General features: G+C 54.1%; 1 protein-coding gene across 8 annotated transcripts; it reads right to left on the bottom strand.

Moving 5' to 3' along the window:
• On the bottom strand, nt 1-11,658 carry EPS8L1 (EPS8 signaling adaptor L1). Of its 8 annotated transcripts, none has more exons than XM_033845781.2 (20): nt 11,566-11,658; nt 10,895-10,947; nt 9,395-9,435; nt 9,083-9,141; nt 8,309-8,521; nt 7,888-8,037; nt 7,252-7,334; nt 6,614-6,875; nt 6,227-6,353; nt 5,934-6,022; nt 5,764-5,838; nt 5,527-5,675; nt 4,335-4,476; nt 4,199-4,227; nt 2,108-2,237; nt 1,900-2,013; nt 1,393-1,693; nt 1,034-1,208; nt 476-608; nt 1-382 (listed from the first exon to the last, which is right to left on the bottom strand). In XM_033845781.2, exons 2-20 carry the CDS (start codon nt 10,909-10,911, stop codon nt 296-298), a joined length of 2,376 nt encoding a protein of 791 aa, XP_033701672.1. In that variant the 5' UTR covers nt 10,912-10,947; nt 11,566-11,658; the 3' UTR covers nt 1-295. The 8 variants fall into 8 exon arrangements, 6 of the variants coding, with proteins under 6 accessions (XP_033701672.1, XP_033701670.1, XP_033701673.1 ...); XM_033845779.2 differs by having other exon boundaries at nt 8,360-8,521; XM_033845782.2 differs by lacking the exon at nt 11,566-11,658 and adding an exon at nt 11,256-11,362.
• Between the last annotated feature and the right edge of the window lie 10,155 nt (nt 11,659-21,813).

Raw genomic sequence — 21,813 nt, 5'->3', positions numbered from 1 at the left:
GCCTGCTAAGAGGAGGCTGTTTATAGACTGGGTAGCATTATCACAATACACAGGGCTCCCGAGCGCAAGCACTTGCCCTAAATTGTCTCAGTGCCCGTTCTCGGCCAATAAGAGAGCACTTCTCAGGAGACTCCATTAAGGACGGGCCGATTTATCTAACCGGACGGGGTAAGACCAAGGCTGGAACAGGTCGGCGATCCCTGGAGGGATCTACTTCCGTTGGTGGGGGCAGTCTGCAGAGTCCGTTCTCCCGCGGGGCTGCTTCCTGGAAACTTAGTGGAGGGGCGGGGAAGGATCAAATGACTTCCGTTTCCACCTCGTCTTCCATCCTCTTCTTTTGCTTCTTCATTACCGCCTCCAGCTCTGACACTTTCTCTTTGTCCTGGAGTGGGGGTGGGGGTGGAAAATCAGGACCTTGCAGGCAGAGACCTCAGCCCCCTCCCCAGTCCGGGCTCGGGACGAGCGCCCGCCTCACCTCCAGCAGCGAGCGCTGCACTGTGATCTGGCTGTACACGCGCGCCCCCTCCTCGGGGCTCAGCGCCCGAAACTTATCTTTCTGCAGCGAGAATAGCTGCGCGCCGCTCAGTGCGCCTAGCGCGGCCACGGTCCTGAGCAGGGGCATCCAGGGCACAGTCAGGCCTGTTGGCCAATCACGGCTCAAGCCTCCTCAGCCCCACCAACCACTTTACGCCCGCTTAGCCCTTTGTCCAATCTGAGCAGCATTCTAGCTCTCAAGCCGGGGGGCGGCCGCTGCTGATGGCTCCTGAATCCCCATCCACCAATCATAGCGCGCCGTGGGGGGGGGGGGGGGGGCTGCCTTCCAAGGGAGGCGGGGCTTCCCTAGAGACTCCAATCGGAGCCTGGAAAACCATGGCAATCGCAGCCCGACAGTCACAGTTGCTATCAGACAGACCCCCGTTTTGGACCAATCCCGGTCTCCCGTGGTCTGCCATGCCCCCTCTGGGCCAATCGGAGCGCTCCGCCCCTAGCGCCGGTATCTCAGGGTCCCCTAGCCGGCACCTGCCACACTCACCCTGAACTAAAGCCCTTGCCCTGCAGCCAGGCGCGGACCTCCGAAGCGTTGGAGCGCGGGCTGAGCTGCGGCTCCGGGGCGCGGGGCCCCGGGGCTGCGCGGCTGGGGCCCGTGAGGCCCTGGGCCAGGCGTGCCTGCAGCTCCTCGTTGATACTGAGCATCTGGGAGAATTTCTCTGCAGGCGGGAAACCGGGAGGGAGGGCGGACTCAGGGCGAAGGGCCCTGGGCTCAGAGGGTCGGGGACCTCCAGCGTCCTCGTGATGGGTCGGGACTCTGTTTACTCTTTCTGAGCCTCGATTTCTCTGCCTGGAAAGCGAGGACAAGGACCGCTCCTTCGAAGGGGTGCCCCCACCACTCACCCTTATTGCCGGAGTCCAAGTTGTTGAGGCTCTCGCAGCTGTCCCTGGGAGACCGAGACGGAGCCGGAGCCTGGGTCCGCGCTGGTCGGGCACCGGGAGCTGGAGCCAGGGTCGGCACTGGTGCGGGAGGGGGCGGGGGGGTAGGAGCCGGGGCCGAGGCTGACGGGGGAGGGGGAGCCGGAGCCAGGGCGGACGCTGGTGGGGGGTGGGGAGCCGGAGCCACGGCCGGCGCTGGTGGTGGAGGGGGAGCCGGAGCCGGGGCCGACATTGGTGGTGGAGGGGGAGAGGGAGTGCTGTTCTCCTGGAGAGGGGAAAAAGAGGAGAGCACCTGGATCGGAAAGAGGACTGGGTCCCAGTCCCCTTAGCCTGGAGGTGAATTTCCGAATCCTCAGCCACTTCCTCTGCCAGTGACTTTGACCCCTTATCCCTCACGCCTCTTGTTCCCAGGACCCAGGATCTGAGCCCAGCCCCTCTTCCCTCAAGACCCAGGAGTCTGCCCTGGCTCACCAGGCTGCGGCCCCCCCGCGGCCCCGGGTGGGGTGTCAGGATATTATAGGGTACATATCCCTCCTGCCCCCTCTGGTCCCGAACCTTCCACCACTTGCGCTGGTCATCCAGGACCTGGAAGAGGGAAGGGTTCAGAGGCTGTGTCTGTAGCTAGGGCTGGGTGGACTCCAACCCCCCAGCCCCACACCCCGTCCCCCACTCCTCTGACCTCCAATATGTCCCACTGCTTGACAGACAGCTCGCTGCTATTGCGCGCCTGGAAGTCATAATTACATAGGACCCACTTTCCCGCCGGCTCCAGCCCCTGGGGCTCAGCTTCTGGTTCCTGGTCTTGGTGACTGAGGAGAAGGGGAAAGGGTTGCGGGGTAAGGAGGTAGCCAGCTCCACTGCTCTGGACTGTAGGGTGTTGGTGTGAGCTGGGGTTAACGCCAAGCAGGGGTCGAGGCAGGGGAGGCCGGTTAATACTGTTAACAGAGGTTTGAAATTGTAATACCGGTTTGAATATACTGTGCTCCTTATGTGCCTGGCACCATGCAGTAGGCACATGATATGAGTACTAGCATCAGCTCCATTTTATAGATGAGAACATTCAGGCTCAGAGAAATAGAATGACTCTCCCCAGATTACACAGCTAGAAACAGCTGCTGTTTATTGAGCATCTACTGTGTACTTGACTCATGCATAATGATAACTCATAAACATAATAAAAACAATAGTTAGCACTTATATAGCACTTATTACATGCCAGACACTGTTCAAAGTCTGCTACATGTATTAGCTGATTTGATGCTAGAGACAACACTTGGTAGAACCATGAGTTTGGACCCCCTAGTTCCTTCCTCCCTCCAGAGACCCAATTATTATCTCCATTTTACAGGAAAGGAACAGTGATATCAAGTGACACGGTGATGTAAAGGTCACAGAGCAAGAAAGAGGTGTAGTCAGGCTGGGACCCGGGCAGGCTGGCCCCAGAGCTCATGTCCTGAGTAATTCCATTCTACTCGCACACAGCTGGATGTGAACCTGCGTGCTCCCATGACCCTGAGCTCCTGACTGCTAGCCTGTACAAACTCACAGACTTCTCCCTCTTTCAGGGAGGGATTATTATTATTTCCATTCCCCTCCTGCCCTCCGCAAAGAACTTGAAGTGCAAAAAAAAGGTGAGTTAAAAGCTGTGGGTGTCAAGCTCAAGGTTCAGAAGCGCACCGAGAGGGGGGTCCGCTAGACCAGGCAGCTGGGGGAGGGGAGCAGACTTTTAGCTCTGACAACCCAGTAAAAGGCACCTCAGCCCGGATCAGGCCTACCTGTGCAAGGGAGAGGGGAGTCTTCAGGGCCGAGGCACCCCCTGTGTGGGGCCGGCGGCAGCTCCCAGCACGCCGCCGTCTCTGCTGAGACTCTCTGCCCAAGCCCTCACCCAGACCCCCTTCTGCTCCTCCAGACCTGCGGCTTTGTTGTCTTCTCATCCCACGCAGTTTCCCTCCCATCTGCCCCCCGACTTGCCCAAGGAATCCTAGCTCCTCTAGGCCCTTCTTCCCCCGGGACCCAAGAGTCTGCACCACCATTGCTTGTTGGAACTATGAATTTGCACCCCCAGTTCTTTCCTCCTCCAGAGACCTAGGAGTCCAGATCTCAAGCTTTAATTTCCTCGACCTTTTAATGCTTAAAAGGTCCCAGTGTGACACCCAGCAGGGACTGAGACAATTGCTCTAGAGCCTTGGGAAAGCAAGGGTCCAGCCTCCCAGCCTTTACCTCTCTCAGGAGCCCAGAGATACTACCACTTCCTAACTTTCCCAGAAACTTGCCCCTTGGCCCTTTAAGTCCCAAGCCTACTTCCCTGGGTCTCCAAGGTCCCAAGCACCAGACTTGAGCTCTTCTTCAAAACCCAATATCTAATTCCCCAGCCTCTTCTCTCCAACACCCAGGACTCTGTCCTTATAGGGACCCAGGCAGGGAGCTTCCCAGGCCCTGGGAAACCAAACTGCCTTCTTCCAGACCTTTGGGGATCTAGAGGTCCCTCTCAGACTTTACCCACTCCCAGCACCCTCCTCCCTTAGACCCTGGAATCTGGGCCTCCAGTTCCCTCCTCCCTAGAACCCAGAAGTCTGGGCCCCACTCCCTCCCTCGTTGATCCTCCCCCCGTCCCAGCCCAGGCCCCTGCCTCATCGCCACCTCACCCACCTTCGAAGAGCCGGGAAGACAAAAGGAAAAAGAAAAAAGGGGAAGCGGAGTCAGCGCTGGGACCCCCCAGGACGCACCCCTCCTGGACCCCACCTGACCCGACTCACCCATTGACACTTACCCATTGACAGCGACCTGAGGAGTGCTTTGCTGCAGGAGATGAGAGCAGTAGATCAGGTGGGGCCCGGCCTGCGCCCCAGAATTCCCAGTCACGGCCCCCCCTGTGTCATCTGGGGCAGCTTAAGCCTTAGCCTCACCTGCCGGCGGCGCCGCTCGTGCTGTAGCTGTTTCTCTACCGGGTCTTCCCAGGCGCGGCCCTGTGGGTCCGTGGCTGTGGGCTCCCAGCCGCTGTAGAACTCAGGTCTGTATGGGGGTCCCTCCTCTGAGGGTAGCTCTATCCTGCAGCCAAGGAGGGGCAAGGGATCCTCAGGGATCCTGGTATGACCTCCCTGTCAGTAACTTCATGAAGTTCTCCCCCTCCCCTTAAGCCTCGTTCTATTCCAACAAGTCTAATCCTGCCCCCTTTTGCCAAGCCCTGCCCTTGCCTCTAAGCTGCATCCACGACATCAACTATATTTGTAAATACCCTGATTCCATTCATGCTCCGCCCTGGCCTCTGATTCCAAACCGTGTTTCTAGCTACACACATCCCGTCCCTTTCCCCTAAGTCCAGCAGCTAGCTCTGCACCTACTCCCTTGAAGCTCTCAGCCTCCAAGCGCAAAGACTGCTCCCCCTTTCCAAAACCACAGACCAAACGTTTCCTAAGCCCGCCTCTTCGGCATAGCCTCACTCCATTCCTCTAAGTCCTGCCTTTTATTCCGGTTTGAGTTTTTTTTTTTTTTTAAATCATGCTATGAAAAACCTAACTACCTAACTTTAAGATTTATTTTTGCAACTTTTTTAAACAGAGAAAACAACACACTCCTTGGGGAAAGGTGAGTGGCTAAGAGGACAGGTCCTGGGTACAAATTACTACCAGAGCCTGGAGTTGACAGGCCTGCCTAGGAGAGAACCACCGGCACTGCCACACCACCAAAGGGGGTAGCTGCTGTCTGAGGCTCAGCAGACAGTTTCATACGCCACGCAAAGCTGCTCGCCTTTCCTCATCGGATCGTGGCATTTGACCTAGTCCCACCTGAACTTCAATTTCTTTGGCGACACCCTCTAGCTAAGCCCCACAACTAACCTACCCTCCTAGCCCCATCTTTCCAACAGTCCCGCCACCTCTTCCCAACCCCACCCCTAAATTACCACGCCTCCTGCTTCCCAGCCCTGTCCCTCCAATCACCACGCTCCCAGCCAGCACCCACCCCCCCCCCCGCCCCGCTCCGCCCCTGGATCACCACGCCTCCTGCCTTTCAGGCCTGTCTCTCCAATCACCACGACCCCAGCCTCCCAGCCCCGCCCCTAAATTGCCGCTCCTCCAGCCTCCCACCCCCGCCTCTTACCCCGGGCGGGTCCAAGAGTCCCCCAACGAGGTCCAGAGCGTGTTTTCAAGTTGGGTGACGTTGTCCCACAGCAGCGCCACAGCCTCGGAAGTCAGATGCGGCCGCCGCACGCAGCTCGCGAACTGGGGGCCGCCCGAGGCGTCCACAATCTGGCAGCGGCGCAAGAGTGGGCAAGCTATCAGACCTTGAAGTGGAACCCTCCTGCTGCAGGCAGCCCTCAGGCCGGGGGTGTCTCACCATTTGCAGAGGTCCGAACAGGAAGTGCAGCAGTTCTGGGGAGGAGGGGTTGGCGATGTTGCTGCGCAGCCGGGCCTGTGGAGCCGGGGAGGTGGGGGTATTAGTGCGCGGACAGGTCAGGTTTGTTATTCCCCTCGCCCCCTGACGCCCCGGGATGAACGCGTCCTCACCAGCAAGCTGAAGGCGTACTTGATTTTCTGAAGCACATCAATGAACTCGGCCTCTGAGGGCGGCTTGGCCCGCAGCGTCAGGAGGCCCTCTGTGGGTAGAGAGGCAGGCGCGGTGATGGGGCACATGCAGACAGCGTCAGGCAGGGTCGAAGAGAGAGGCAGAGACCCAGTGAGATCGCGATAGGGAGTCAAACTGGCAGGGGGTGCAAGGGGAGACCCAAGGGAGAGGGTGGATATTTGGGAGTGGCCAGGAAGAGGGTGTTCAGGATTGCCACTCGGTGGCGCCTCCTCACCCCCGGCCTCCCGGTGCCGGGTCCTGCGGCTGCGCTCTCGGTGCTCCAGCACTCGGGTCGCCTCGGCAGACTTCTGCAGCCTTGATACGAAGGTCTCCACGTCGTCGAACACGTGGTTCAGGATGTCCTGGGGGGCAGAGCAGGGGGATACGTGGGACCCCTGAATCTTGGACCCTCATCACCCCTGTCCAAGCCCTCTCAAACCAAGAGCGCTTAGGCATATTTAGGCCGGGCCACGCCCTCTGATGCTTGACTCTGCCCCCACTCTGTCCCCTCCGGCCACCCCCCCAGAAGTCTGACCAAGTCCCCAGAACCAAGCCCCACCCCCTGACAGAAGATTCACACCTGCAGCCAGTCCCGCCCCGGCCCTAGCCCCGCCTCACTCACCACTTCCCGCTCCGCCTGCAGACTGGCCAGGTCTGGGCCGCAGGGGCCCAGGTCCCGAGAGGTCGGGTCAGCGCTGCTGCAGACCTCCGCCCGGCCCGGCCTCCGCATCTCTGCAGTCTCTGGGATGGGGTCCGCCTGGGGTCGCCCGCGGCCCGTGGCCGGCTCCACCGTGTTGATCGCGGCGCGGACCGTCGGGCGGTGCTGCAGGGGCGGGGTCTCGGCGGCGGGCGAGGGGTGGCACTGCAGCTCCTTTCGCGTAGCCCTGCGGGGGAAGAAGGGGAAACTAAGGCTGGGCACACCGAGGGGTCCGGGGAGGGGAGAAATTCGGGGCTTCAATCTGAAACACTGTGGCCCAAAGGGGTCAAACCTAGGCTCTCAGTGGTAGGGAGAAATCCGATATATGGGGGATGGGAGAGCACCTCTCCGGAGGGAAACTGAGGCAGAGGGAGGAGAAACCGAGGGGAGGGGAGTACACTTGGTACAGGGTTTGTTTGACTCCATTTAAAACTCGTTCTGCTCTAGGCTAGTGGTATCCACCGATTTCTCGGTTGGGGAAACTAAGGCCCAAAGAGGGGAGCTGGCTCCCCAGAGACCTCCCCGTCGTCTCTTCTCCCCAGCTTCCAGCCCGACCCCCTTACCTGAGCGCCGCCGCCCTGCGCTCCCCGCGGCCCGAGCGATAGTTGTGCAGAGCTCCCTGGATGTCCTCTCGGATCAGCTCCGCCTGTCAATCACGCCGTCAGGCCACGACCGCAACCCACCCACTGCCCGCCCAGGCGGCTCTCCGAATCGGTTCCTCAGCTCGGCCCCAGACCACGTCCAGTCGTAGCTCACGCACTGCGCCCACGCACGTCCACGCCCTGAACTCACACCCTGGCTCTTAAACTGTCCCTGCCTTAGGCCCCTCCCCCAACCACGAAGGCCCCGTCCAGATGGCGCTTCGCCCCTGACCACACTCACTCCCATCCTAGTTCTGGCTGCTCCCCCAGACCCTCACTTCCATGTTCCGTCCACGTTCTGTCCGAGCTCTTAGCTCTTAGCCTCCGTCTCCATTCGGCCCTCTCGTTCCTTCTCGACCCTACGTTCAATCTGTTCTCAAATCCCCCTCCCTCCCAGAATTCCTTTACAGGTCACGCCCCCTCCGCTGGCCCTGACCCCGCCTTTGCCGTACACCGTGGCCCCCGTCTTAGAGGCCCCGCCCCGTTGGAGGTCCGGCTCCGGACTCCGCCCGGAATCCGCAGGGTCTCAGTCTGTGGCCCCGACCCCCGCTCGCTCACCCCCAGACGCAGGCCCTGGAAGAAGTGCACGTCGGGCTGCGTGCGCTCGGGCTCCTGGCACACGAGCAGCAGCAGTGAGCAGCTCTGGCCCGGCGGTATCACCGTGTCGCAACGCACGATGGCGCTCAGCGGGTAAGACTCCAGCTCCTCCTGTGGGGTGGAGGGTGGGACAGCGGGTAAACTGAGACCCTGAGCCAAGGATACTCCTAAGTGGTGCCAGCAGTGCCAGCACGTACAGGCACTGCGCAGGGCAACCTCCACCCCAAGTTGAGGGGCCAGGGATAGTTAACCCCTGTTTAATAGATGAGGCTAATGAGGTTCAAAAAGGGGGCGGGGGTCCCTTGCCAAAGTTCCTAGAGGAAGAACGTGCAGGAATCAAGATTCACACTCAGATCCCTGAGGTCCCTAGGGCTCTCCATGCCTTGGTGGGCTCAGTCCAAGCTGCTCCTTCCACCCGTGTGCCCCGTGGCACCTTGGAGACTGGGTCCAGCAGCGCGACGTGTGTGGGAGACACGCGCAGCAGCATGTCCTGGGCCCACACGCGGCCTTGGCTGTCCATGAGGGCCAACTTCCGCGAGGCGTCCTCCACCGTGTGCACGCCATCCTCCTCACCCAGGCAGAAGGTCACCAGGTGCTGGAGAAAGCAGTGAGTCCCGGGATGAAGCCAGGCGGGCTGAGAAGCCCCTGGCATCAGCCTTATAGCCTGCGACTACGCACACCTCCTCTGGGAAGCCTTCTCTGATCACCTGCTCCACCTCCTCCCAGTGCCCTTTGTGTGTCTTCCCTGGGTCTAGCTCTCCAGCTAGACCCCTTGAAGGCAGAGAATGGTCTGGATTATATCTAGTTCCTTCTAAGCAGCTCTACCTCCGTTAGAGCACCTGGCAATTTTGCTGGTACCTCTGGACCTTGTCTGACCCCTACTCATCCAGGATTGCATCTGATTTGTCCCTGTGGTCCAGCTATCCAGCACAGGAGCTGGTCCAGAGGAAAAGTTGGCAGATTCAAGTGGAATTGAGTTCCTCCACTGGATACCCACATCTGAGGCAAGGCAGAAGAAGTCCACTTTGCAGATGAGCTAACTGAGTTTCCCAAGTTCTTACGGCTTGGAGGTCCAACTGCTTTCAACTCCCCCATCTCCTCAGGCCTGCCTTGCCTCCTGCAAGACTCCCCGTGGCAACACAGACCCCAGACTCACATTGACTGGATATTGGGAAACATCGGCCATAACCTCGGTGGAGTAACGCTTCCTCTGTTCTGTGGGGGGAGAAGGAGAATGGCTGCAGGAGACCCAGCTCCCAGCCCCTTCCCCCTCAGACTCAGGAGTCCAGCCCCCCAGCCCCCTCCCCTCCAGACCCAGAAGTCCAGACCCCCAGCCCCTCCTCCCTCAGAAAAGGAGTCCAGACCCCCAAACCCTTCCCCCATCAGATCCAGGAGTTCGGGTCCTCAGTTACCTCCTCCCTCAGACCTAGTTTCTCTTGGCCCGGGGCTTCCTTGCCCCTCAACTCACCATAGATAGACTTGGCACTCCGTTTGGGAGAAGCTTCTGGACTAGTGAAGGAAAAGAGGGGTGAGAGGGGCCATGGGAATTGGGGGCAGATCATGGGAGTTTTGAGTGCCCAGCAGAGCTTGTGAGGGCGGTGGGGAGCCATGGAGGGTTTTGAGCAGGGGAGGGCAGGGCCAGAGCTGGACTTTAACGAGACAAGTATGGCAGTGGTACTGGCTCGTGGTGGCGAGTGTGGTCTCTACTGTCACCCAGACCTGGGTTCAAATCCCCTGTCAGCTACTGCTTTGTCATAAGACCCCGGGTGGGAGACGATCTCTCCTGCTTCAGTTTCCCTTTCCATAAGACAGGGGTTAGTTACCCTATAGTGTCTGGTAGGTCTGTTGGGCGAATTCAATGAGATGATGCAGTTGGAATGTTGTGCAGCCTTAGTAACTGTTATTATCATTATTAAGATGATGCAAAAGGCTTAACACACAGTAGTTGCTCAATAAATGGGATTTTTTTTTTCTTTTTTTGTGGCTGCGCTGTGCTGCGTGGCTTGCAGGATCTCAGTTCCCCGACCAGGGATTGAACCTGGGCCATGGCACTGAAAGCGCCAAATCCTAACCACTAGACCACCAGGGAACTCCCAATAAATGGGATTTTTTACAATAGCATTAGTATTGGGAGTAGATGGAAAGTTATCTTCTTCCCCTCCTACCCCCACGGGCCAGGTTCTTTTCAGCCAGATCTTTCTCTGAGAATTCTCGAGTCCCCATTTCCACAGAAATAACAGCTCAGAGCTTGGTTGGGGTCGGAGATGAGAGATGAAGGATGAGAAACTCTTTTAGTCAAACCTCTGCTCTTCTTCCTGCCCTTGTCAGTCAAATCTCCCCACAATTTGTTTACCTCTGGGCTGGAGAACTCACTCCCTTCCATCTCCCATGCAGCTATTCCCACACTTCTCTCTTTATCCTTCTCCCTGCTTACTCCAGGAGACTTGACCCTTCATTATAAACAGTCCTGAGCTTTTAGCAAAGGGTCAATATTTAATAATAAGATATAACAACTGGGAATTCCCTGGAGGTCCAGTGGTTAGGACTCGGTGCTTTCAGTGCCGTGGGCCCAGGTTCCATCCCTGGTTGGGGAACTAAGATCCCAGATGCCACGCAGCGCAGCCAAAAAAAGAAAAAGGAAAAAGGTAACAGCGATGACCTAGCAGCTCTCATGAGTTGAACACCTGCTGTTGGTCAGATGCTCTGCTAGGTGCTGTATGTGCATTAGCCTATCGGAATTGTCCCTGTTTCACGGAGGAGGGACTGAGGCTTGAAGAGGTGATGTCCTTTGGCCAGGGCCACACCACTGCTGAAAGTTAGCGCCTGGATTTGGACCCAGGTCTGTCTGCTTGGCAGCAGGAGGGAGGCAGCTCAGGTGGTCCTCAGAGTGTCCAGGCTGCGGGTGTGGATGAAAGGGTCGGGGGGAAGAGCGGGGCGGCCGGGGGACCCGGTGGGCGGGGGTACTTACCCAGTGGTGGAGCTCATGGTGCCGAGAATGGGGAGCTCCTGCCACCTGGAGCCCTGGGAGGCAGCAAAGAGGTGAGGCCGGACCTGATCGCAGGACCTATGGTTCCTGCCCCAGCACCTCCCCGCTCAGACCAGGAATCCGGGCCCCCAGCCCCTCCTCCCTCAGACCCAGATGTCCAGGCCCTCAGGCCGTCGTTCCTCAGACCAGGAATCTAGACCTGCAGGCCCTCCCCCCTCACACCTAGTACACTGCCGCACCCCCAGTTCCTCAGGGCTCCATGCATTCAGCTCCCTAACCTGTGTGTACCCCATTTTCCTTCCTCTACCCAGGGATCCTGTCTCCCTGTCTTCTAGCCTTTTACCTTCTCAGGGGCCCAGGAGTCCAGAACTCAGAGCTCCTTGTCCCTTGGAACTAAAGGGTTTGGACACCAAGTCTCCTCAGAGAACATTCATCCAATTCCTCAGCCCCTACGACCCCATAGTCTTCCCTTAGGTGTTCGGGTCCGATCTCCAGCCCCCAGCTCTTCAGAACTAGACTTTAGTTCCCCCAGCCTTTCCTGTGTCTGGACCCAGGAGTCTGGGCCCCCTGCTCCCCTCCCCCAGACCAAGGAGTCCCCACCTCCCGTCCCTCCTCGCTAGGACCCAGCTCTCTTCCCTGGGCCCCCTCCTCACCTGCTGCTCAAGCTGTGTCAGACAGGAGGCTCTGAGCTCTTCTCTCCCTTCCCTACAGGGGCCTCTCCTTCCTGCTCACTCCCAGGGCCCTCCCTCCTCCACATACCTGAGCACTCACCTGGTACAGCCTGCTGGCGTGGCCCCTGGGCGGGGCTGGCTGACAGACCCAGGGCGCCGGCTGGGATGTCCTCAGGGGAGCCAGAAAGCTTATTGTCTCCATCACAACAGGAGAAACTACAGTAATTCGATGTCAAACTCCTTCACGCGTCAGAAATACCCGCTTCGAATTCTCCTGGTATCTCTGCTAAGTTGACTGCCGCTTGTTCATGGTCAATGTGGAAGGGTGGGCTTTGAACCCGGAGCCACCTTTCCATCTCCAGGGCTGGTGTCCATCCCTGCTCTGTGCACACCTCCTCTCTGGCGTTCCTATCTCCACCGGTGCCCTCGGCCCCCAGCCCTCCCCTTCCCTCCTCCTTTGGAAATGTCCCTCAGTAGTTCCCGATAACGATGACAGCTAAGACTCAATGCCCAACACTGCTCCAAGGGCATCACAAAAATGAACAGGCTCCCCAGGCATGAAAATCTCCTTTCGAGAACTTCCCCTGTGCCATGGACCTCGCTAACTGAGTTATACACACCGCTTCTTCCCCGAACCCAGTGGAGTGAGTGTTGGGGTGTCTCCATTTGGCAGATGAGGAAACTGAGGCTCACAAGGGCTCAGAGACTTGCTCAGAGTTACACATGCAGTGAGTGGTCTCCCTGCCGTCTTCCTCCCCAGTCCGGTCTCAATGCATGGACCCCCATAGAAACCTGAATCAGCTTACGTCACTCCACTCTCAAAAGGCTTCGGTGGCTCCCCATTTCTCTGGATAAAAGAGAAGACCTTCTACAAGGCCTTAAGTGATGGTACCCTACCTCATCTCTTCCTTTGCTCCTTGAGTACCCAGATGCCATTCTGCCTCAGGGCCTTTGCACTTGCTGTACCCGCTGCCGGGAAAGCTCTTCTCATATCCATCGATGAGAAGAGGCTTTGCCCCTCGTCTCCTTCAGGTCTTCGCTTGAATGGCAGCGCCTCGGGAGGCCTGGCGGCCAACCTGGTTTAACACGGCAGCACCTCTGACCCGTCCCTCCTTCAGAGTCTCTTCCCCCTCCCCCAACATTTAGTTTCTCTCCAGATCATTTATCACCCTGTAACTCACATATTACCTGTTTATTTTGTCTGTTTTATGTCCTCCCCATTAGAATGTAAGGCTTCAGGACAACAAAGACTATTGTGTGTTCAGTTCCCCAATGTACCTGCAGCATATAGAATAGGGGCTTGCACGTAGTAAGTGCTGGAGTGACATTTGTTGAATTACTGAGTTTTTGCATTTGGTGCACTTGTGTGCATTTTTGCTTCACTGAACACATGTTGACCCCACAGTCTCTACTACGAGAGGCTGGAAACCAGAGAAGGCACATCCTTGTCCTGGATTGATGGGGAAGAAAGAACAGACAGAAAGAGAGATGATCCTATTGTGTGGTGTGATCATAAAGAGCCCAGGTGGGTGTGGGTTCGAGTCCTGGCTTTGCCACTTAATAATTTTGGTAATACTTATTGTGTGCTCATATCCTCTTCTGAGCACCTTGTGTGTGTGTGTGTGTGTGTGTGTGTGTGTGTGTGTATAAACCTCACAACGTCCTAAGAAATGGGTTCAATGATCCCCATTTTATACATGAAGAAACCAAGACATATTAAAGTTAAGTAACGTGTCTATAATCACACAGCTAATAAGTGGTAGAGATGGTTGAACCCAGGCCATACAGTTCAGACACTGCATCTTGGTTGTTACTCCGTGCTACCACCTCATGGTCCAGGCCCCTATCTAGCTGTGTGACCCTGGGCAAATTACTTAACCTCTCTGTGCCCCAGTCCCCCATCTGTAAAATGGGGATAACAGCACTGGGAAGATTAAAGGAGGTTACAGAGAGGTCTTAGTACAGTACTCAATGAAGAGAAAATCCTAGGGAAGAAGTGTTAGCAACCACATCGATGATGTCTTTCTTTCCACAGGTCCTATAATGGCAGATGCTAAGGGTGCCTCGGAAGCCTGGAGGCGGCTCCTCAGAGGGTCAGGGCAGGCTTCCTGAAGGAGGAGGGGTGGGGTGGCCAGAGCTAAACCTGAAGGGCAAGTTTGGCAGCCCCAGGTGGCCTGGAGGATGAGGGAGGAGTGTTCCAGGCCAGGAGCTGCCTGAGCCACGGAGGGGAGGGCCATCTGGCCAAGTCTCAGTGGCTCCGGGCCATGACAAATGCAGATCTGGCTGAGACCAGGCCCTTTCTTCGCGTGCAGGTGGAGAGAAGTGTCCTTGTAAAGGCATTCAGTGGGAGTCGGGGGCCTGGACTCCTGGGTCTGAGGGAGGAGGGGCTGGGGGTCTGGACCCCTGGGTCTGAGGGAGGAGGGGCTGGTGACCTGGTCCCTGGGTCTGAGTGGGGAGGGGCTGGGGACCTGGTCCCTGGGTCTGAGGGAGGAGGGCGGTGGAGCGCAGGCGCCCCCAGGCCCCACCCACAGCAGCTTCTTTGCGCTCCGGAGCAGCAGGTGAGACCAAAACCCAGCCTCCGCCCTGCCCTCGTTCAGAGCCCAGGGCCTCCTTCCTTCTTCCCTGCCACAAAGGAGGCGCCTCCCTCTCTCCAAACCGTAGCACGTGGTTCCCAAATACCAGTGGAGGCTCACACCCCTGCACTGTCTGCCTCAGTAAGCCCTGGGTGGAGGTGCTCACCGGGGGGCGGGGAACCCGGCACCAAAACACCGACGGTAGAGCGCCTTTTACTGAGTGAACTTTAGGACTCTGTGGGTCTGAATCTGCCTCTGTCCCTGAACTGGGATAGCTTTGTTATTGGGGAACTGGATTGTTTATTCTCTCTGTTGGGAGATCCCAGGAACCAAACAGAATTCTCACTGCTGCTTGTTAAGCCAGGATCCTCTGTATGTCATATCTGAAACCACCCCATCTCTTCCCTCATCCTCCTCGCCCAAGGCATGCCCCCCACACCTGTCCCCCAACTGTAGGATTTGCTGATGAATTCCTAGGACAAGGAGGGAGGTCGAATTCACAGGTCTGGCAGGGCATATAAATAAGATGGGAGCTGGGTCTCAGGGAGATATAGTTACTTACATATTTGTCCATTCATTCATTCATTCAATAAATGGTCCCTGAGACCTAATTGTGCCTCATCCTTTGCCCTCAAGAAGTCAGGTCGATTGGGGAAATAGACCCTGCTGGCACCCACAGTAGCAATTCACAGTGACATGTGCACTGCTGGAGGTGGCAACAGGGCATTGAGTGTCCCCAGAGGAGACACTTATTCCAACTTTGTGGTGGGTATGTGAGGCAGTCAAAGAAGACCACCCAGGTTAAGTGATAACTGGATGGGGTTCTGAAGGATGAATAGGAGTTCGCCAAGGAAGATGCGGCAAGGAATGATATTCTAAGCTTGGGGAGTGGCGTATGCAAAGTCCCAAAGTCATGTAGTAGCAAATACTCAAGCACCTACTGTGTACCAAGCACGTTCTAAGTGCTAGGCAGACAAAACCCCTGCCCTTGTGTTGTTGTCATTCTAGCGGGTGTGGTGGGAAGACAGAAGATAAACAGGTAGGGACACACACATGAGTAAGACTTTCAGATTGTGGTAATCTCTGTGGAGGAAATAAATGTGAAGAAATGGAGTCACTGAGGGACAGGCAGGTGTGGCCACTTCTGGTGAGGTAGTCAGGGATGACCTCTCTGACGAGGTGTCATGGGAGCCTTGACCTGAATTTCAAGGTGGAGCCAGGAATGCAGAGAGGGTTTTAGGCTGAGGGAACACCTTGGGGAGGCTGGGCAGGTGGGGGTGTGGCTGGCCAGAGGAGATGAGACTGGAGACAGCTATGAGGATGGTCATGATATTGGTGTTGACCATGACAATTGCAAAGGATAGGGTAGCCAGACTTCAACTCAAATGCACTTGCCCCAAGCCTGAGTCTCAAGAAGCTCCCTGTCTGGGTGGGGAGGTGACTTAAACATGGGTTGCCTGAAACGTGCCATAAACGGAGGTCGCTCCGGCAGCGTAGAAGCTCGGGGGAGTTCTTCCTGGGACCCGAGGGGTTAGGAAAGGTTGTTCCTTGAAATTCCTCTGAGACCGACTGGCCCTGGAGAGCGGGCGGGGAGTAGCACCAGGAGGGTGAGTCTAAAAACTGGCCTGGCCAGAGGAGGGAGGCTGGTGGTGAGCTGTTTATTCTCTGGGCGGGATCTAGGGCAGATGTGTCTCCTGAAGCTGAAGGCATTTGGCTTCCGTGTTGGGGGACTGCATCCAGGAGGCAGTGATGGGGAAAGGGCTCCAGACAGACGTGAGTCTGGATCCTGGGTTGAAGCAAGGACCAGTGCAAAGGTCCTGAGGTGAATGCTCACACAGCAAGGCTACTGTTTATGGAGCAGAGTGTTGAGGGCAGAGGGGTAGGACATGAAGTCAGAAAGGTGATGGGGGTGGATTGTGGGTTCCCAGGGTCACTGTAAGGATCAGAAATTGATGGTACTATAGAAGTGTTTTGATCAAATTTTTTAAAAAAATTGACCTGAAATTAACCATCTTTTTTTTTTTTTTACTTTTTGACGTGGACCATTTTTAAAGTCTTTATTGAATTAGTTACAATATTTCTTCTGTTTTATGTTTTGTTTTTTTGGCCGCAAGGCATGTGGGATCCTAGCTCCGCGATCAGGGATCGAACCCGCACCCACTGCATTGGAAGGCGAAGTCTTAACCACTGGACTGCCAGGGAAGTCCCTGAAATTAACTATCTTAAATTGAACTGAATCGCATTTAGTACACTGACAATGTTATGCAACCATCATATCCATCTAATTCCCAAACATTTTCACCCTCCCCAAATAAAGTCCATACCCATTAGAAGTCACTCCCTATTCCTTCCTCCCCACAGCCCCTGAAAACCACCATTTGCTTTCTGTCTCTGTGGATTTGCCTGTTCTGGACGTTGCCTATAAATGGAATCATACAATATGTGACCTCATAGTGTTTTTGAGGTTCATCTATTTTCTTTTTAACATATTTATTGGAGTATAATTGCTCTACAGTGGTGTGTTATTTTCTGCTTTATAACAAACTGAATCAGCCGCATGTCTATGTTGTATTGGTCCAGTGTTGAAATAATTTCAGACTTGTAGAAAAGTTGCAAAAGCATACAGAGAAAACCTCTGCCGGGTTTCCGTACATTTTTTCCTTTGTAATTAATAAGTATCTTGTGGAGAGCTACTTTGAGACTATGTAAATATCCTGTGTGTCATGAAACTTTTAACTCATTAGTTTTGGCATCTACGGATGCTTCCTGCCTGAATCGAGGATGACCAAGATGGTTCCCCAATGGCAATTGAGTTAAGTTTCAAAAGGATTGCCTAATTTCTGTGTGGAGAACAGGGGGAAGCAGGGAGACCAGCTAGGAGGCTTTCATATTAATCCAGTGAGAGATGGTAGCAATGGACATGCTGAGACATGGTCAGATTTTTGGATATATTTTCAAGGAAGAGCTGGCAGGCATTGAGAGAAAAAGAGGAGATAAGCATGACTCCATGTTTTGCTCTAGGCAATGGGAAGACTGGAGTTCCTATTTTCTGAGATGGGATTGCTGCTGTAACAGAAAGACCTGGACTATTAGTGGCTTAAATCGGGTTGAAGTTTATTTACTGCAGTTGATCCAGGGCCCGTTTGGCAGCTCCATAATCATCAGGGACCCAGGCTCTTTCCATCTCATTACTCTGGCAAAATAGGGTTTCCACCTCGTGGTCCAAAATGGCTGCCTCAGGTCCTGCCATCAGATCTGCCTTGCAGCCAGAAGAAAGGAAGAAAGAGGGCACGTGTCTTTTCATTTTGAGTACACATGTCCTTTTTGCTCACATCTCGTCTAAGTCAGAACTTAGACACATGGCCACAGCTAGGTGCAGAGGAGGCTGGGAAATGATTCTTTGTTCTAGGTGCTCACGTGCCCAGCTATAAACCAGTGGCTCTAGTATTATGAGCAAGAAAGGAAGAATGTATGTTTGGGGAACAACTAGTCAACTTTCCCTAATGGGTCCTGAATGCTGCTCTTCCTACATCCCTTATGTCCCTCTCCAGTCCGCATTCTACATCTCACCTGGAAACAAAATTCCTAAAACATAGATCTGCTCATGACCTTCCATGGCTCATTACTCTTTCATGGGCCTCCAGTATCCTCTGAATTAAAGCCAAGTTTCTCAGCCTGGCATTTGAGCCATAATCTGGCTCCACCTTCCAACCACTCCAGCCTCGTTCCTTCCACCCCATCCACACCTTACACTCCCACAATATCCGCACGTACCTGTGTGCTACCTTTTCCTTAAGCTGATCCCACAGTCTGCAGCATCCTTTCTGGCCTGAGGAAATCCTTTCTGTTTGTATCACTGTGATCAACACCACATCCTGCAGGAAACTTGCCCAGCCTCCTTACAGTGGGGCCCTCTGCCTCTCACAAACTCTCAGAGTCCCCGTCACCCCATCCTAGCGGAGAGGTCAGCTATTTGTATGGTGCCTGCTTTACTCCAGGCAAACTCACTAAGTCTTTCCTTTCCTGTCGTCCTTCCTTCTCACCACCCTTCCCTCCTGTCCACACTCTGCCCCTCCTCCCTTTTGCCTTCCCTTCCTCCCAGTTATGGAGCATGAAAGCACTGCACTCAGCACCTGTACGAAACAATCAATTTTTCCAGTTACTAAGGTCATGTGACAGATCATTCCAAGACCTAGTGGCTTCAGACAACGGCCACATTTAGTTTGCTCACGAACCTGCCATCTGCACAGGGCTTGGTGGAGGTGATACATCTCTACTCTACATGGTGACAACGGGGGTGGATTGGAAGCTGGGGCAGTGTCTTGGATGGAAAGGCTCAAACAGCTGGAGCATGGACCAATTAGGGCTCCTCCACCATCTGACCTCTTCTCTATGTGGTCTGTCCAGCATGGTAGCTTCAAGGTAGAGAAACGTGTTTCTTACATGTCAGTTAAAGGTTCTGAAAATGCATGGAGAGAGAGAGAGAGAGAGAGAATGACTTGGGTATGATAAGCCCTCTGATGGGGGAAGAGTCCTCTCAGTACCTGGAACAGCACCCAACGTTTATCAGGAATTTATAAACAACTTCAACAATGATAAAGGGATGCATAGCTTACCTGGTAGCCGGAAGAGATATTCTAAACACCTTGGGTGCATATGGGAATCACGCAGGAGGTCCTCAGAGGAAGGAATTTGGATGCATTGTTCTGTTTATAGTAACAACATTACAGCCGTCAATGCTCTGGCATTTACTGTGGGTTAGATCTTTGTCATGAATTACTTTCTGTCATCCGTCCAAACTTTGTGACAGGGGCCAGCAAATTGTGTCCCTCCACTTGTTTTTGTAAATAAAGTTTTATTGGAACACAGCTCTGCTCATTTGTTTGTATACTGTCTGCGGCTGCTTTCCTGCTGTAATGGCAGAGTAGTTGCAACAGGGACCAGATGACCCCAAAAGCTGAAATTATTTGCTATCTGGTCCTTTGCAGAAAATATTTGTTAACTCCTGCCCTAGAGGTAGGTATTAGGAGACCAGTTTATAAAAGAGAAGAAAAAGGCTCCGAGGGGGATGCTTTATTCGAGGTTGAGAGAGTCAGCGTCCGTACTTTTTATTTTTTTTATTTATTTTTATTTTATTTTTTTTGCGGTATGCGGGCCTCTCACTGTTTTGGCCTCTCCCGTTGCGGAGCACAGGCTCCGGACGTGCAGGCTCAGCGGCCGTGGCTCACGGGCCCAGCCGCTCCGAGGCATGTGGGATCTTCCCAGACCGGGGCACGAACCCGTGTGCCCTGCATCGGCAGGCAGACTCTCAACCACTGCGCCACCAGGGAAGCCCCTTATACAATTTTTTAAATACAATTTTTAAAGGCTCCACTGCATTTACAGTTATTACAAAATATTGGCTATATTCCCCATGTTGTACAATAAATACTTCCCTGTAGCCATCTAACACCCAGCAGTTTGTACCTCCCACTCGCCCACCCCTATATTGCTCCCGTCCCCCCACTGGTAGCCACTTGTTGGTTCTCTATGAGATGGTGATTCATGACAGCGTTGGGGTTGTTTTTATCTCTTGTTTTTGCTTTTTAGTTTGCAAAGTCTGTGTGTGTGTGTGTGGTTAATCCATTTGATAACCCACTTGGGCTCAGCTACTGGTGTTCCTCATCTGTGGATGATGGAGCTTCAGAGTTTCTAGATTTTCTCTACCCTGGACATCCCCATCTTAGAGACAAACCTGGAGCTTGCTGTCCCCAAGAGTTCCTGCTGTTGCTGGGGGCAGGGCCTCCCTAGACTTGTTGGGACAAGGCTTCCCTTCCTGGTCAGGACTCTGGAGCCCCCCTGGGGCTCTTGAGCCTCATGTAGCTCCGAGGAAAGTGGGTGATAAGTTTCCAAAGAACTGCCCACCTCCAAGACTTCTGGATCCTCCATCCTGAGTGCTGTGCTGACCCCTGACCCTCTCATCTCCAGCTCTGTACACTTCTGCCGTGTCCTGCCCCCACTCACCAGTTTTAACTAAATAAACATGTTTTGTCTTGCTAAAAATCCAAAAACCAAAAACCAAAAAAACCTCTTGGGACATGTGACAATTTATGGGTCCGATATTTGTCATTTCATAAGCATTCTGAAGTATGCCTGTGGATTGTTGTCAAACCTGATCCAATCATAAATCAGATGAGTTACTTGGAGTCAAATAATTTCCAAAACAAAATTATGCAAATCTTTTCAGTGTTTTTTTTCAGCTTTATTGCACTATAATTTACATGCAATAAAATTCACTTTTTTTTTTTTGCGATACGCGGGCCTCCCACTGTTGTGGCCTCTCCCATTGCGGAGCACAGGATCCGGACGCGCAGGCTCAGGGGCCATGGCTCACAGGCCCAGCCGCTCCGCGACACGCGGGATCCTCCCGGACCGGGGCACAAACCCGTGTCCCCTGCATTGGCAGGCGGACTCTCAACCACTGCGCCACCAGGGAAGCCCTAAAATTCACTATTTTTAAGTGAACATGCTGATGAGATTTGACAAATATGTCATCACGTATATAAACACCAGTGCGGTTTAGAGATTCTTTCCAACCCCCCCAAAAGTTCCCTTTGCAGTAATCACTTCCCCCAACCCCTCTGCCCTTGGTAACCACTGATCTTCATTCTCTCACTATAGTTTTGTTTTTCCTAGATTGTCATGTAACTGGAATCATACATATTGTGTAAATACCAGTAGTTCATTCCTTCTTTGTGGGGGGGGGGGGGAAGGGGCCCGCACCACAGGGCATGTGGGATCTTTGCCGACCAGGGTTTGAACCCATGCCCCCTGCATTGGGAGCTTGGAGTCTTAACCACTAGACCATCAGGGAAGTCCTCATTCCTTTTTATTGAGTACATTATATGAAGTTATTATAAATAACTTATTCCTTTAGCTGTCGATGGACATATCAATTACAAAATTGGGTTGCTTCCAACTTTTGGGTATTATAAGTGGGATGGGTTGAATTGCCTTGCCCCTCTCCCCCCACAAATTCATATGTTGAAATCCTAACCTGCAGTAGACCACAGAATGTGACATTATTCGGAAATAGGGTATTTGCAGATGTAATTAATTAAGATGAGGTCGTTTTGAATTAGGGTGAGCCTCTCCTCAGGCCCAGGAGTCCCGGTCCCTAGCCCTTCCCCCATCAGACCCAGGGGTCCAGACCCCCAGCCTCTCCTCCCTCAGACCCAGGGGTCCAGGCCCCCAGCCCCTCCTCCTTCAGACCGAGTGTATGCCCCCATGTCCTCCTGCCTCAGGACCCAGGAGTTTGGGAACCTCCCAGTCTAGTAGGTCTTGGATTCTGAGCATTGAAATTATCAAATTGTCCCAGAAAGTCTACGAGGAACACATATATTTATGTTCCTTATTTATTTCTATTGCAGTATAGTTGATTTACAATATTATATTAGTTTCAGGTGTACCACATAGTGATTCAAAATTTTTATAGATTATATTCCGTTTACAGTTTTTATAAAATATTGGCTGTAGTCCCTGTGCTGTACAGTATATCCTTGTAGCTTATTTTATACATAGTACTTTGTAAGGAACATATTTTTAGAAGAGGAAACATGCTTGTACATTTGAAACACACAGAGGACCAAAGTCCGGAAGCAGCAGCTTCTGGATTGGG

Source organism: Tursiops truncatus, chromosome 19 (assembly GCF_011762595.2).
Source record: "Tursiops truncatus isolate mTurTru1 chromosome 19, mTurTru1.mat.Y, whole genome shotgun sequence".
In the NCBI taxonomy this organism is placed as follows: domain Eukaryota; kingdom Metazoa; phylum Chordata; class Mammalia; order Artiodactyla; family Delphinidae; genus Tursiops; species Tursiops truncatus.
This window is presented reverse-complemented; position numbering and strand designations above follow the sequence as displayed.